At 30.1% G+C, this 14,335-nt stretch overlaps 1 protein-coding gene across 1 annotated transcript; it reads right to left on the bottom strand.

Moving 5' to 3' along the window:
* Positions 1–10,364: 10,364 nt before the first annotated feature.
* Positions 10,365–13,041, bottom strand: LOC110606617 (patellin-3). The gene is made up of 4 exons (XM_021745510.2): positions 11,560–13,041; positions 11,329–11,453; positions 11,042–11,183; positions 10,365–10,963 (listed from the first exon to the last, which is right to left on the bottom strand). Exons 1-4 carry the CDS (start codon positions 12,919–12,921, stop codon positions 10,709–10,711), a joined length of 1,884 nt encoding a protein of 627 aa, XP_021601202.1. The 5' UTR covers positions 12,922–13,041; the 3' UTR covers positions 10,365–10,708.
* Between the last annotated feature and the right edge of the window lie 1,294 nt (positions 13,042–14,335).

Raw genomic sequence — 14,335 nt, 5'->3', positions numbered from 1 at the left:
TATTTATGAGTTTTTGAAAAATTAGAAAAGAAAAATTTACTAATTAATATTTTCCTAAAATATAAATTTATAATGAGATTCAAATAATGAATTTATAATTTAAATTTATATAAATAGGATATTGCTAATAATTTTCAATTAAAAAAATAGTATATTTAATAACAAAAATTAATAGATTTAATAACTTATAAAGAATATTTAAAAAAATTATAATTAATATTTAAAAAAATTATAAGTTTTTTTAAAATTATAAAGACTAAATAATAAAATATTTAATAATTAAAATTAATAGAAAGACTAATTAATATTTTTTTTTAAATAAAAAAATTAATTAATAAATTTTACAGGAGACTAAATAATAAAAAAAAATTAAGTATTCATTGCATAGACGCATTTAGGTATTTTAAAATTTGATTTTTTTGCTTAATTTTTTTAAATATGATATTTTATTTAAGAGTTTTATTTTTTAAAAAATATGATGTATTTTCATTTGTTATATTTTCGAGCATTCTTTTGGTAAAAATAAATTCCTAATTAAAGGGAAAATTGAATTATTATTGATAATAGCTATTTGGGTTTGAAAGTTCCTTTGTACGCTTGAATTTTAAAATTAAAATTTCTCAATTTTAAAAATAATTTATAATACGAATTAATTACGTAAAATATATTAATTGATATATTTGAAAATTTATTTTTGGAAAAGAGAAGAAAACAAAGAAAGTGGTTTTGGGGTTTGAGAAATTAGGAAACAATTACATCTGTCCACTAAACTTTGGTCTTTACACTATTTTTTCAGATAAGAAGGGCTATGCTAGACTTGACAACCATTTCTTTCTTTTATTTTAAGTTTTGATAATTAAGGCCCTACTCTTGAAAACGACTCCGTCTTGACAATTTATATATATATAATATAAAACCTAGGGATTCACGTAGCATAACAGGCAAGAAATTCTTTAATTTTTTTTAATCCACAAAAATCAGTGATTAATTCCCTTTGTTGATTATATGGAGATAAAATTACTATTTAGTATTTATAATTTAGTGGAAAATATTAATTAATCCTTAATTTTTTAAACCGTTAATTATTTAATTCATTTTATAAATTATAAAAATAAAAATAATATTTAATTTAAAATTATTTAGACTAAATACTTATAATTTTTAAATTATAAGTATTAAAAAAATAAAATTCTTAGAATTAAATAGTAAATTTTATATGAAGAATAATATTTTAGTGATTTTACACATTAATTAACAGCAATGAATTGATTAATAGTTTTTAAAAAATAAAAACTAAATAATTAATTATCTAAAAATAATGAATTATTTAATATAATTTTTTATAGAAGTCAAATATATATTACATATACAAATTAAAATTACCCATTGAACGTCTAATTTAAAATTATAATTTATTTAACACTTATATTTATAAAAATTATACTAATTAAAAATAAATTAATATATTATCAATGATTTATCATAAAAATTAAAAATTAACCATAAATAATGTTGATTGCGTTTTAAATTTTATTAACTAAAATTTAATAAATATTAAAATTATTCTCACCTAAGTTTTTTAATTTAATTAAAATTTAAAGTACAATCAATAAAATTTAAAAATGATTAATTTTATTTTTATATAAATCATTAGTAATATAATTAATTTATATTTAATTATTATAATTTTTATAAATTAAATATGAAATAAATCGTGATTTTAATTTACGCATTCATTAAATTAATTTCAATTAATATAAAAATATAAATATATTTTAAATTAAACAAAGTCTTAATATGGATGAATATATAATTAAAATGACGACAAATGATTCATATATCTCATCTAATTAATTTGAAATTAAATTATTATTATTATTAATATTCATTGATAAGAGTTGAGAGTAATAAATAATCAAATCACTATCTTTGCTTTTAATTATTGAGTTGGTGGTGGAGGAAATGATTAGATGCCCATACTTGTATTTATATTCACCTAAAGCTAACATTTGTTTGAGTTTCTCTTTTTTGTTTTTTATTGGAAATGTCTGATATAATTAATCAGTTATACAATGAAAATTTAATTTTTTTTTATTTTAACGTAAAAATAAATATAAAAATTTAAATTTAAAATTAAAATTTCACACGAATTTATATACTTTAATATAATAAAAAATAAATTAAACTATTTTTTATGGTTGAATTTTATTAAAATAGGAGTAATATATCTTTTATAAAAATTTTAAATATTCTTTTTTTAATTAATTTTTAGGATGAATTAAATCTGATTTAATTTTAATATTTATTTTTTTTATTTTAAAATGTATAACAGATTAAAGTTTAATCATACGATAGAGTTACAATGATGGAAATTAGTTATTAATAACGGTCAAATTTAATATTTTTTATGATAAATATATTTTTTATTTATAAATATTTATATGGTAATTGTAATAAAATTTATCTTTTAATTTTTAAATATTAAAAAAATATTGTCTTATTTTATTAATACTGCAGTTTAATTTAGTATCTAAACTACCATATTTTGTCACCATAAAAATATTTAGTCATATGACATCCTTTGTTGATGAAAAATCTTTATTATTATTGTAATCTAAGTTATATAATAAACTTATTTTTTGAAAAAATTATACCAAATTTTAATTAGTATTTAAAAAAAATTATAGTCATTAAGACATCTTCAACATGGAATATGGTATGAAAAATAAGAAATAAAATTTTATAAAAATAAAAAAATATATATAAGAAATATATGAAATGTAATAATTTAATTTATGTCAAAATAATATTTTATAATACTATATTATTAACAAATAACAATAATTTATTAATGTTATTAACAATGCTGATATAAAAATTATATTATGAATTACTGATTAATATAATTAGAACCACGTGCTCTAAAATAAGATGAGTAAAATTTTATATTTTATATTTTGTTAAATTAATTATTATATTTTATTTTTTATTTCAATATTTTTTAACATTCAGAAATTGTCATTATCTGTGAACAATATAATATCATAAGATAAATTTTAATATAAATTAAATTATAATATCTAAAATAAAAATGAGTGAATGATAATTTTTATATTTTTCTCCAATAAAATTAACGAAAAGAATACTAAAAGCACGGACAAATTTTTTTTAATGGTTAACAAAAAATTTATAATTAAAATTTTGATTTTTTTAAAAAAGTAAATGACTATTATTGCTTTTATTATCCATTTTTCTACCTTAAATTTTAGCGAGCTAATAATATTCTCTATCTTATAATTTTTATCAATTTTATTTTTATTATACATATTAAAAATATAAATATTTTTATTAATTTTTTAATTATATTCTTTTTAAATATATTAAATTTTATTAAATATTAAAAATATTTAGAAAAATTTATTAAAAATAAAATAAAATAAAATAAAATTATAATAATCAATCTATATCTTATCATAGTCTAAAAAATAAAAGTGTATAATAATTTTGTGATAATTAAAAAATGATAAAAATTATTCGATGAAAGGAGCAATAATCAAGAAACTAGTGAATTCACGTCTAGTTAAATATTTACAAATCCCAAAATAAGTTGACATAAAAACAATAAATTAAAAATCATAAAATTACAAAATTCATTCCCTTATTTAATATATATTTCACTTTTTATGATAAAATATTGTTATTAAAAATTTTGTAATTTAAAAAAAATATGTCTAATAACTAGTTGATGCAATCAGAATGAAATTGTATTGTGATTGGCCAACGAAAAAGAGAACGTAAAATGGTTGGCGTTTGATCAAAATGAAATTGTATTGTAATTAGAGAACCTGCAAGAGAGAAATTATGAGGTGGTTGGCGCTTACAACAACTAGACGCTCAAATTAGTATTCTGGATAGAAGGACAAGAGTATTGTAATTGCTTTAAATTCAAATATAATTATGTAAGAATAGCGTACCTTTATCTCTATAATCGTTGATTTTTATATTATAAGAGGATGGTTAATTATAGCATTTCTTGATAATTCGGCGATGATGTGGCAGGTTGTTCAATAAGAATCTCACCGATTTAATTGGTCGGTGATCCTGTGATTACAAGCGTAAAAGGGATTTGCTAGATCGTACCTGATAACAGTAACTTTATGCTGAGACTCGACCTCTTTAGGATAGGGTGAGTCTCGGTGAAGAACCGGGTGTAATGGTATTTAGGTCTTCCTTTCCTCAAGTGGGACGGGGTACTGGCTTATCAGTTTCTTGTCACGTGGCCCTATTTTGTAGTGACAACTCATGGCCTATTTTGAGCTATTATTTTGTAATATCAGAAATTTCCTCACTAGTCTTCGATTCTTTAGATTCAAAGGTGACAATTATCTTCACGATCTGGGGCATATAGCTTATTTGGATTGACCTTTCATACTCCCATAAATGACAATTGTCTTGTGGTTATGAAATAAATTAAAAATAACAAACCGAACTTAACACTTGGTCACGATAATAAATTGAGAATTTTATTAACTAAGACTGGCACCCAATCGTTAGCCTTGTGGATACCCTCCTAGTGGCTTGATCGTGAAATATGTCACAGTCTAAAATGTAAATCATACCCATTGTCCCAAGTGGAACTGTGCGGCCTTAGTCCGTCGAACTAAGTCAGCTTCTATTCGGACTGAGCATGCGTTGTCCACGCTTTCTTCTCACTTGCCCTATCGATCAGTCCGGTCCAAGATCTTGTCCATCTCCTGGCCAAAGTTGATCCGAGCGATATGGTAATGCCCTGGCGAGTTTTCAAGCTTTCTCTTGCTTCAACAAGCCTTGGCAAGTTTTCGAGTATATTTTAGTTTTCAAGCATTTTTCAGCTTTCGAGATTTTTCAAGCTTCTGATTATTTTCCAACCTTGGCAAGCTTTCAGGCATTACCTAGCCCTGGTAGGCTTATGCACATGTTCTAGTCCTTATGAGCTTCTGGACATTATCTAGCCTTAGTGGGCTTCCGCACATTTTCTAGCTCTGACGAGCTTCTAGTCATTTTCCTCCTTTGTGAACTTTATTCACTCACTTAGCAGCCCGTCCTGCCTTCGCCAATCGTCAAAGGGCCTTCTTCCTTCAAGAAGTTTTGGATTTCCAAGAGTGGTTGTAAGAGTAGTGATAAATGCTATGGAAACTCTGTGAAATGGGACCACTACTCGGTCGTGTGTCCTGGCTTACACCCGCCTTGTAGCTTGGCATCAAATGTAATACCCGGCTAAACTCCGGCGTCGAAATTTTTACTTTCCGATGGAATCTCCATCAGAATCCAGAATCTCAAAGCTAGAATCTTTACAAAGGTAAAATAAGGTTTTCATAAAATAAATTTCGATTTTATTGTTTGGAATTTTGTGTTAAGAAATTAAAAGACAAAAGAGTTTTAGAAGAATCCCCAGGTTCGGCCGTCGAACCTTTAAGTTCGGCCGTCGAACCTTTAAGTTCGGCCGCTGAAGGTGGTTCCTCCAGGCGCCTATAAGAGGTCTTCAACCCGAAAATGAGAGAGCTTTCTCTCCATTTTCGGGCAAAGGTAAGTCTGTGCCCTTCCTTTGATGTTCTTACTGAAATTCCTTCAAATCTCTCAGAGAATTCATGAGTTTTCCTTTGTTTTTGAAGATTTGAGTTTGAAACTAAAGTTTTAAACCTTGGAGACCTCTGGAGACCGACTTCCCTCATCTCCAAGTTTGGGTTGCTGTCACCTTTGTGTCTCCAAAAGGTATGTTTGAATCTTTACCTTTCTTCTATTTTCTAGAAGTTTTTAGCAAGTTTTAAAGGGGTTTAAGGGTTATTGATACATGCAAATTGTTAAATCTAAAGTTTAGGATTTGGGTTTGGGTTGATGATGAATGTTTCCTCTTGTATGGTTGTTCTTTTAGCTGTGTGTGTGCGAAATGAAACTTTTGGTGGCTGTGTGCATATGGCAGAATCGGGTTCTGCCTAAACTGGAGAACCCAGGTTCGGCCGTCGAACCTGCAGGTAGAGGCAGCCTTTTGGCTGCCTAAAATGCCTCCGAAAGTATTGACTTTCATATCTGTGAAGGGGTTTAGGCCGCCGAACTTGCCCCTAAAAGTCCCTGACTTTCGGATCTGTGAAGGGTTTTAGGTCGCCGAACCTGCCCCCGAAAGTTGTTGACTTTCAGATCTGTGAGGGACCTTCGGCCACTGAACTTGCCGCCGAAAGTCTCCTGCCCAGCCTTTTTCTGCTTACTTTATATACATATTATGGTATGTTTCTAGGGGTTTCTTGGGGAGTCGTTTAGAGTCTTGTAAAAGTTATGTTTGATCTCTCATTTGAGTCCATCTGTGTAGGATTAGACTTGGGAGACCGTAGAGGCCTGCAGTGAGATAGTTGCGTCAGTGTTAGGCGAGAGTTGGCCAGAGGTGAGTAGAACTAAACTGATCTATTATTTTAAAGAATTCAAACTTTTTAAGCATGCTCATGCATCATGAATGCCATGTATATGTATTAGGTTGTTTGTATTAAAAATCACGAATATAATACATTGCATAATCTACTGTTGTTGTGGATGGATGTTGGATGACCTACTAACCATCGAGTATGATATGTTATGACAGATATAGAAAGACCAGGGTTGCCCATTCTATGCCCTTGACATAATGGATATGTTATGATATATTTAAGAGGAAGTCCTGAGGAACACCCGTCGTGGGCCGGGCACTATTGGAACTTGTAGAGGTTTACTGGTGACAAATTCATCTTGTTGTGAATTGTTTGTGTTGTGGTGCATTTCATTCGATCATATATTTATTAAACTGTTTTTATGTTCTGCTCACTAGGCTCTTGTAGCTTATCCCTTTTCCCTAACCCCAGGTTTGCAGGGTCAGAGTTAGCTCAGGGAAATCGGCTGAGTTGTTGGTATAGCTTTTTGTAATAGTATAGTTGTGGACATGTATAGTTTTATGGTTGTAGAATTGTGCTTTGCCCTAGTGTATGTTCTTGTAATCCTTGTTAACATGATCCTTATGTAAAAGTTTTAATTATGAGTTATATTTGAACTAAGCTTGAGGCATGTGATGTTTACTATACTGGAGCATTTGATGAGGGCTCTAGTATGGATTTATGTTTTCAGTTCGATACATGCACAGGTCGAGCTTTAGTTCATGGAATGTTTATATTTTTATCATATTGTGTGATCATGTATGGGATTTTATTAGGTACACAAGATGTATTGTAGGCTTGTTACGAGTTCCGGCGATCTTAAGTCGATTTGAACCCTAGTGCCGGTAGCGGTCCGGTTCCCGGGTCATTATATCAAATGCCTTAGAAACTTCTTGTGAAGCGGGACTAACACCCGGTTGGTCGGCTTAACGTATACCTACCTTGTGGCCTGGCATGAATGCCTTGATTAGTGGGACCAGCTCCCGGATTGTGGTCTGGTGGGATCCGCCTTGTAACCCGGTATGAGATGCTTTGCTATGTGGGACTAACACTCAGTTGTTGAGCCTGGCGGATATCTAATTTATAGTCTGGCACGAATGCCTCTTTAAGTAGGATTAACACCCGATATTCTGGTCTGGAGAAACCCGCCTTGTAGTCTGGCATTAATGCCTTTTTTAGTGGGACTAATACTCATTATTTTGGCCAGACAGAACTCGCCTTGTGGTTTACTGGAACTTGCCTTGTGGCCTGGCAAGAGTGCCTTTTTTAGTGGGACCAATGTCTGGTCTTTTAGCCTGGCGAAATCCATATTGTGACTTGGCATGAGATGTCTTGTTATGCGGGAACGGTGCCTGGATGGCCTGGCGGTTGCCTGGATGACCTAGCGGTTGCCTTATGACCTTTGTTTAGTGGGTCCAATGTCCGAATGTGGCTCCTTTTCCTCAAACTTGTTCTTTCCTTCGGGCTACGTCTGGATTGACTCTATTTGAGTCCTTGAGGTATCTACGAATACTTCCTCCTTTTCCTTGGGAGCCATGAATGATGTCTCCTCCCGAGCTTTGTATTGATAGAAAATAACATACAACCTTCTGACGTATTGGGATATTTGCTCAATTCTCAAATTGTTGGAATCTACTTCGCTAACCCTAGATGGTGTGTCTTGTCCACTGTCAGGAGTGGAAGAAATGACGTCCTCACTAGTAGCAACCTTAGCAGCAGATTGTAAAGTGCTGGCCATTTCGAGAGAGAAAAGAGAGATTTCTTTTTAAGAGAAAAGAAAATAAGAGACTGGTTTTAATCCAAATAAAAAGAAAGAATTCAATGGAGTTTCCGACATCGGAACCAAATGATGCAGCCATAATGAAACTGTGCAGTGATTGGCCAGTGAGAAAGAGGATGTGAAATGGTCGATGCCTTGTTGGAATGAAGTTATGCTGCAATTGGGTAACCTGCAAGAGAGAGAACGTGAGGTGGTTGGCGCTTATATTAGTCACTCCGACGCTCAAGTCAGTATTTTGGATAGAAAGGCGCGAGTATTATCATTGCTTTGAACTCAAATATAGTTATGTAACGATAGCATACCTTTATCTCTATGATCATTAGTTTTTATACGGTAAGAGGATGGTTAATTATAACATTTTCTAATAATTCGGCGATGATGTGACTAACTATTCGATAAGAAATCTCGCAGGTTTAATTGGTCGGTGATCTCGTGATTACAAGCGTAAAAGAGATCTACTGGATCGTAGCCGATAAAAGTAATTTTATGTCGAGACTTGACTTATTCAGGAAAGGATGAGACTTGATAAAGAATCGAGCGTAATAGTGTTTGAGTATTTTTTTTTTCAGGTGGAACCAAATACCAACTCATCAAATTTTTACTATATAGTTCTATTTTATGATAACAACTAATATTCTACTTTGGATCATTATTGTATAATATCACTGTTCCAACGCAATTTCATAGAAAAATATATAATAATAATAATAATAATAATAATAATAATAATAATAATAATAATAATAATAATAATATGAAGGTGGATAAAACTCCCTCTGGTCTGTCGCTGTAAATTCCACCAAAATTGAGCATTATGAATGATACTAGAGCGGAAAAGAGTTTATTAATTAAGAATTTCATAAGGATTTAATTTACTTTATTTTAAAAAAATTTTATTAATTTTTTATTTATAATTAATGAAATTAATTTTTTTAATTTAAAAATGTTCAGTTAAAAAATTAATATCCTACATAGTTTTATAAAAATTAATTTAAATTTTATATTTATATAATTTAAAAAAAAATATTTTAACACTAATATTTGTATTTTGTTTTAAATGATTTATTTTATGAAAAAATAATTTAAATAAACTCTAATAAAATTATGAACAATTTTTTATATTCAAAATATATTTTTAATTCAAAAAAATTAAAATAATTTTATTGGCATATCCAATGTCTCCGTGTAGAGGAATGGTCTTAAAGAGGTGGCTGTTAAAAAAAAATACTGTTTAGTTTTTAAACATCGTTATTATTTTTTAAAAATTTATTAAAATATTTTTAACTTTTCTTTTTAGAATTTTTTTATTTATTAAAATAAATATTTTTATTAACAAGTAATTTTAATTTTTTAAAATTCAAATATCAAATAAGACAAGAATGATTTCCTAAAAAAAATTAGGATAAAAAATTTGACCTGGAATATATTCTTTCCTATCAGATAAAAATAGATTAGTTTTCCTTTTTTTATTCATATTAAATTTAAGTAAATTTTCTTTTTCTAAATAATTAGCTTCTTAATATTATCACTATTTAATATCTATAAAAAAAATATATAATTTATTAATTTAAAGAATAATGTAATAATAGAACGATATGAGTTGAGAGCATTAATCAAGATAATACTATAAAATTTCTTGTTTTTAATTATATTAATTATATTTTCTTAATTTATATAAAAGATAAATTTATTTTTTCAAAAGGGAGGGAGTATTTTTTATTAGACGAAGACAATAATCTAAATCATGCTAATTTGTGCTAAATAGTACAAAATTTAGTCCAAATTGCATAAAAGTAACTCAAAGGGAAAAGGTCTAAGTACTAAAACTGAAAATATTTTTTCATTTGTCTTTATAGAAGACAAAGAGAGTTTTTGGAGGACTTATTTTGTAATAATTCAAAATTCATCATGTCAAAAAGAAAAATATCAACAAATCATAGGAGGCTCCAAAGAATAAAATCACTTTCAGCTAGCTGTCTAAACAGATAAAAAAACAAAAAAAGGGAGAAAATTTTGAATTGGTGTATGCTTCACCAAAAAGCAAATGATAACTCCCACTGCATTGTCTTTTCCTTTAGTCAGAATGAATCTATTCTCGCTGGAATCTCATCTTAAATTGAATCATTTTTTTCAAATCTTGCAAAGGAAAATGGTGAAATTAATCTGTATGTAACAAATGGATGAAAGGTTTTACATTTCAAATTTACACGGATTTTACAGAAGAATAACAACAGAGACACTGTCCGTAATGGAGACAGAAACATTCACATTCCACAATACCAGATTGTTCTTTACCAGTAATTTGTATCCAATCCAACACCAAATAACAACCCCCCACAAGAAAAATAAAACTAATAAATAAATTCCCCATACTTTATAGAACAAATTTCAATTTAAACCCAAAAAAACCCTGTTTTTAATGACAATTTTCTGCAATTCCATTCTTCAATTGATTGGAAACTGAAACCCAACAATGGCATTAGATTCCTGAAGCTCATTCAGACAAGGGTTTAGTCTTTGTCCTGTAGAGAAGCTTCTTCTTCTTGGAGGTTTGGTTATCAATGGTAAGAACAACCTCGCCAGATTCACTAATCTTGAAGCTGTCACAGATTACAGGTTCATCACTTGGACTAATCTTCCTGGTTTTTGATATAATAACTGTGTAGCCATCCTCTGCACTCGGCACGAACTCAGCTCCATAGCTCACCTCCGAACCCACGACTCGGAGTTCCCACAAGAGAAGGCACCTCTGCAAATTATGCAACTCAGTACTAAATTTTTGCACATTTTAGATTGAAGAAGGATTTGATAAATATTAGATATCCACCTCAGAAAATGAGAATTCAACAGTATATTTGGTTGCAGGCTTAACTATAACCTCTGTTACAGAATCAGCAACAGAGAATTCTAGTTCTCCTTCCCTGCTTAATCCTCCATACTGAACTGGAACTTGCTCAGGAGCTACATATCTATTGTGCAATAAAGAGGAAATTAAAGTCAAGAACTGTTTCAGAACCATTAATGATGATGACGAGATAAGGAAGAATAAAAAACAGAAAGATTCCTAGAAAGACATTAATGATCAGCCAAGATAAGGGAAAATTTCAGACTTACTTGAAAAGGGTCTCTGCAGATTTTGATGGACCAGCGAAAACGAACTTGCTCTTGGTCCTCTGTGTCAGGAATGGACTGATCATCCTGTTGAATGCAAGATACCACCATGGAACATTGATGAACACCTGCAAAAACCAAAACCCAGATCAAATCATGATTGAAGACGAGAAAAAATGAAATGAATATTGAAAAATCAATCTTCAAGAGGTTGTACAGGCTAAGACCATTTACCTGTTTGGCAACAAATTCAGGATAGTTATCTTGAAGCAAAGCAAGGGCTTGATTGGTGGCTTGCCTGAGCTCCCTCTTGAAAGGCCCAGGAGAATTCTTCAGATCATTGACTTGGACTATAGTGCAGATACCATTTGGACTGAAATCAAGCTTCCTGATGCTTTTCTCCAAGAATTGAATCCTCCATCGCAGGAATTTCACACGCTTCTCCTCGTCAGCGAAGCAATTTTGGTAGAGCTCCTTGTCCTGGAAAGCACCAAAAACATTGTAGCACACAGGGTGGCCTTCTTTGTCAAATCCGTGCATGAACACAGCCTTCTGTAATTCATTTCCAAGGTCTTCTTCAAGCAGAGAATCGATTCCAAACTCCTTTCTCCAGCGCACGGTGTTCTTGATCATGGCGAAGGCATCCTTCACCTTGAAATCTCTGGCTCTCAGGAATTTCAAGAGGATTACATCACTCCTCTCATCTCCAAGAAGTGGGATTCCCCAGATGAAAACTTCTTCCGGTGGTGGTGGAGGAGGAGCAGGTGTTTCCTCTGCTTTGGGTTCCTCCACTGGAGCTGCCTCAGCTTCTTTGGCGGGGGCTGGCTCCTCTGCAGCAGTAGGAGTCGAAGAAACTGCTACTACGGTTTCCTCAATTGCCTCCACTGTCTTGGCTCCATCCTCATCCACAGTAGTAACCTTCGCCACCACCTCTTCAGCGACCACAACAGCTTCCGCCAGTGGCTCATCTTTCTTTTCTTCTTTTTCTTCCACCTTCTCCTCTTCTTGAACTTCAACCTTCTCTTTCTCTTTTGCTTCCACTGGCGGTGGAGGTGGTGGGGATACAGTCTCAGCCTCGGCAGATTTTGGTTGTTCTTCGGCTTTGGGCTCTTCACTCGTAGAAGGAGCATCAGGAGTTTGCTCTTCTTCCTTGACTTCAACCTTCACATCCTCCTTCACTTCAGCGTTCTCCTCCGCCTTTTCCTCAGCCTTTTCAGGCTCAGCCGGCTTCTCCTCTTCCTTAGCAGGTGGCGGCGGAGGCGGAGCAGTAAACTCATGCTTATTAAGTGCTTCTTGAACAAGCTGTTTCAACTCATCAAGCGCTTTCTTTTGAGCATCAGGGAGTTCACCAACAACATTAGTCTCTTCCTTAAAAGAAGCCGATTGGGTAATCTTAACATCCTCAGTTTCCTTAGATTTGTCAGCTTCAACAGCAACCACCTCTTCAACAATAGGTGCAGGCTTTTCCGGTGCCTCAGGTTCTGGTTCAGGAGCCGGTGGATGGTCTTTTTCAGCAACGGGCTTCTCCACAACTACTTCCTCAGTTGAAGGAGTCTCCGGTGCAGGTGCTGCCGACTTCTGGGTCTCCTCAGCCATGGCCGACGATGAAGATTTGCTCGAGAGAGATCAAAAAAAGAAAAAGAAAGAGTTGTTACAGACAGGGAGAGAGAGATAGAGAACAGAGGAGTTGAGAGGGAAGAGTGAGGCTTAAAAGGAGGAGGAGTTTGAACAAGGCAAGGGCTGATGTGTACATGGAGAAGAAACCAGACTGTCAAGACCGGTTTGCCAGCTACCATGCCACTTTGTCTTGTGGACCCATCTCGTCCGTTGCTAAGTTTTTACCGTTTTATTTTCTTCTCACATTTTCCCCCCTCTTATTTTTTATAATAATTATCATTTTTTTTAAATCACCCGTTTCATTTTTATATATTATTTTATTTAAATAAATTTTTTTAATTTAATTTGAAAGTAAAACTAACTGCTTTATTAAAAAATATTTAAAACTTATAACTGTAATTTAAATCTAAACCTCTGTTTACTTATAAAACATAATTTATATTTAAAAAATAAATTTATAAAACCATTCTATAAAAAAATATTATAAAAATATTTTTAATAAAATAATTTATTTTTTATTATTTAATTTTAATTTAAAAAATAATATATACTTTTTTTTATAGAATGGTAAGAATATTGTCTATCACCTTTAATAAATCCATAAATTTCAACGCACTCATTAAAAGAAGAGAGAGAGAAAAAAAAAAGACCTTTTGAAAATTACAAATCTGAAAACTTACTTTAACTTTCTAAAAGGATATGTGTAATAATATTATTATTAAAGGTCTACACTTAGAAAATTTGACAAAGAAAGAAAATTGAAATTTTCTCTTTTTTAAAAAATTTTTAGGAAAAATTAATTTATAATTTATAATCATAATCAATAATATTAATTATTTTAATAACGATTAATTATTATATTTATTAATAGTAGTTAATTAATTCTAAAAAAAATAATTTTTATCATTTAGTCGTTCAATTTTTAAATATTAATATTTTGATTAGATAAAAATATTAAGATTTCATTTGTTTTTGAAAATAACTTATATTCTCTAAAAAAATATTTAGAAAATATTTTTTAATAAAATAATTTATTTTTTTTAATTTAATTTTAAAATAAAAAATAAAATATATTATAAAAAATTAATAAGATAACATATAAAAATAAATCCAAGTATTAAAAAATATAAATTCTTAATAAGATAAGATTTAAAAATTTCAGAACAGGATAATATTTATTCGGTATTGGTATTATTTAATGATAAAATTATAAAATTATACTCACAAATTTAATCCAGTGATAAGTGCATTTGACTAAATTTAAAAGATTTTAAATTCTACTTTTCAATATCTAATTTTCTCCTCAATTTTTATTTAAAAAATAATAAAATCATAAAATTAAGTAAAAAAAATAAAAATTGAAATAATTTTATGTATTTATAACTTTCTAATT

Source organism: Manihot esculenta, chromosome 18 (genome assembly GCF_001659605.2).
Source record: "Manihot esculenta cultivar AM560-2 chromosome 18, M.esculenta_v8, whole genome shotgun sequence".
In the NCBI taxonomy this organism is placed as follows: Eukaryota; Viridiplantae; Streptophyta; class Magnoliopsida; order Malpighiales; family Euphorbiaceae; genus Manihot; species Manihot esculenta.
Note: the sequence above shows the minus strand (reverse complement) of the source record. Positions and strands in the feature narration are given on the sequence as shown.

Bases quoted from the DNA above. Each gene is read 5' to 3' on its own strand.
- LOC110606617 (XM_021745510.2), bottom strand. From the start codon at position 12,921: ATGGCTGAGGAGACCCAGAAGTCGGCAGCACCTGCACCGGAGACTCCT. The intron at 11,454-11,559 runs GTAAATGGTCTT...TGGTTTTTGCAG, and splicing joins CTGAATTTGTTGCCAAACAG to GTGTTCATCAATGTTCCATG. The intron at 10,964-11,041 runs GTGGATATCTAA...CATAATTTGCAG, and splicing joins TTGAATTCTCATTTTCTGAG to AGGTGCCTTCTCTTGTGGGA.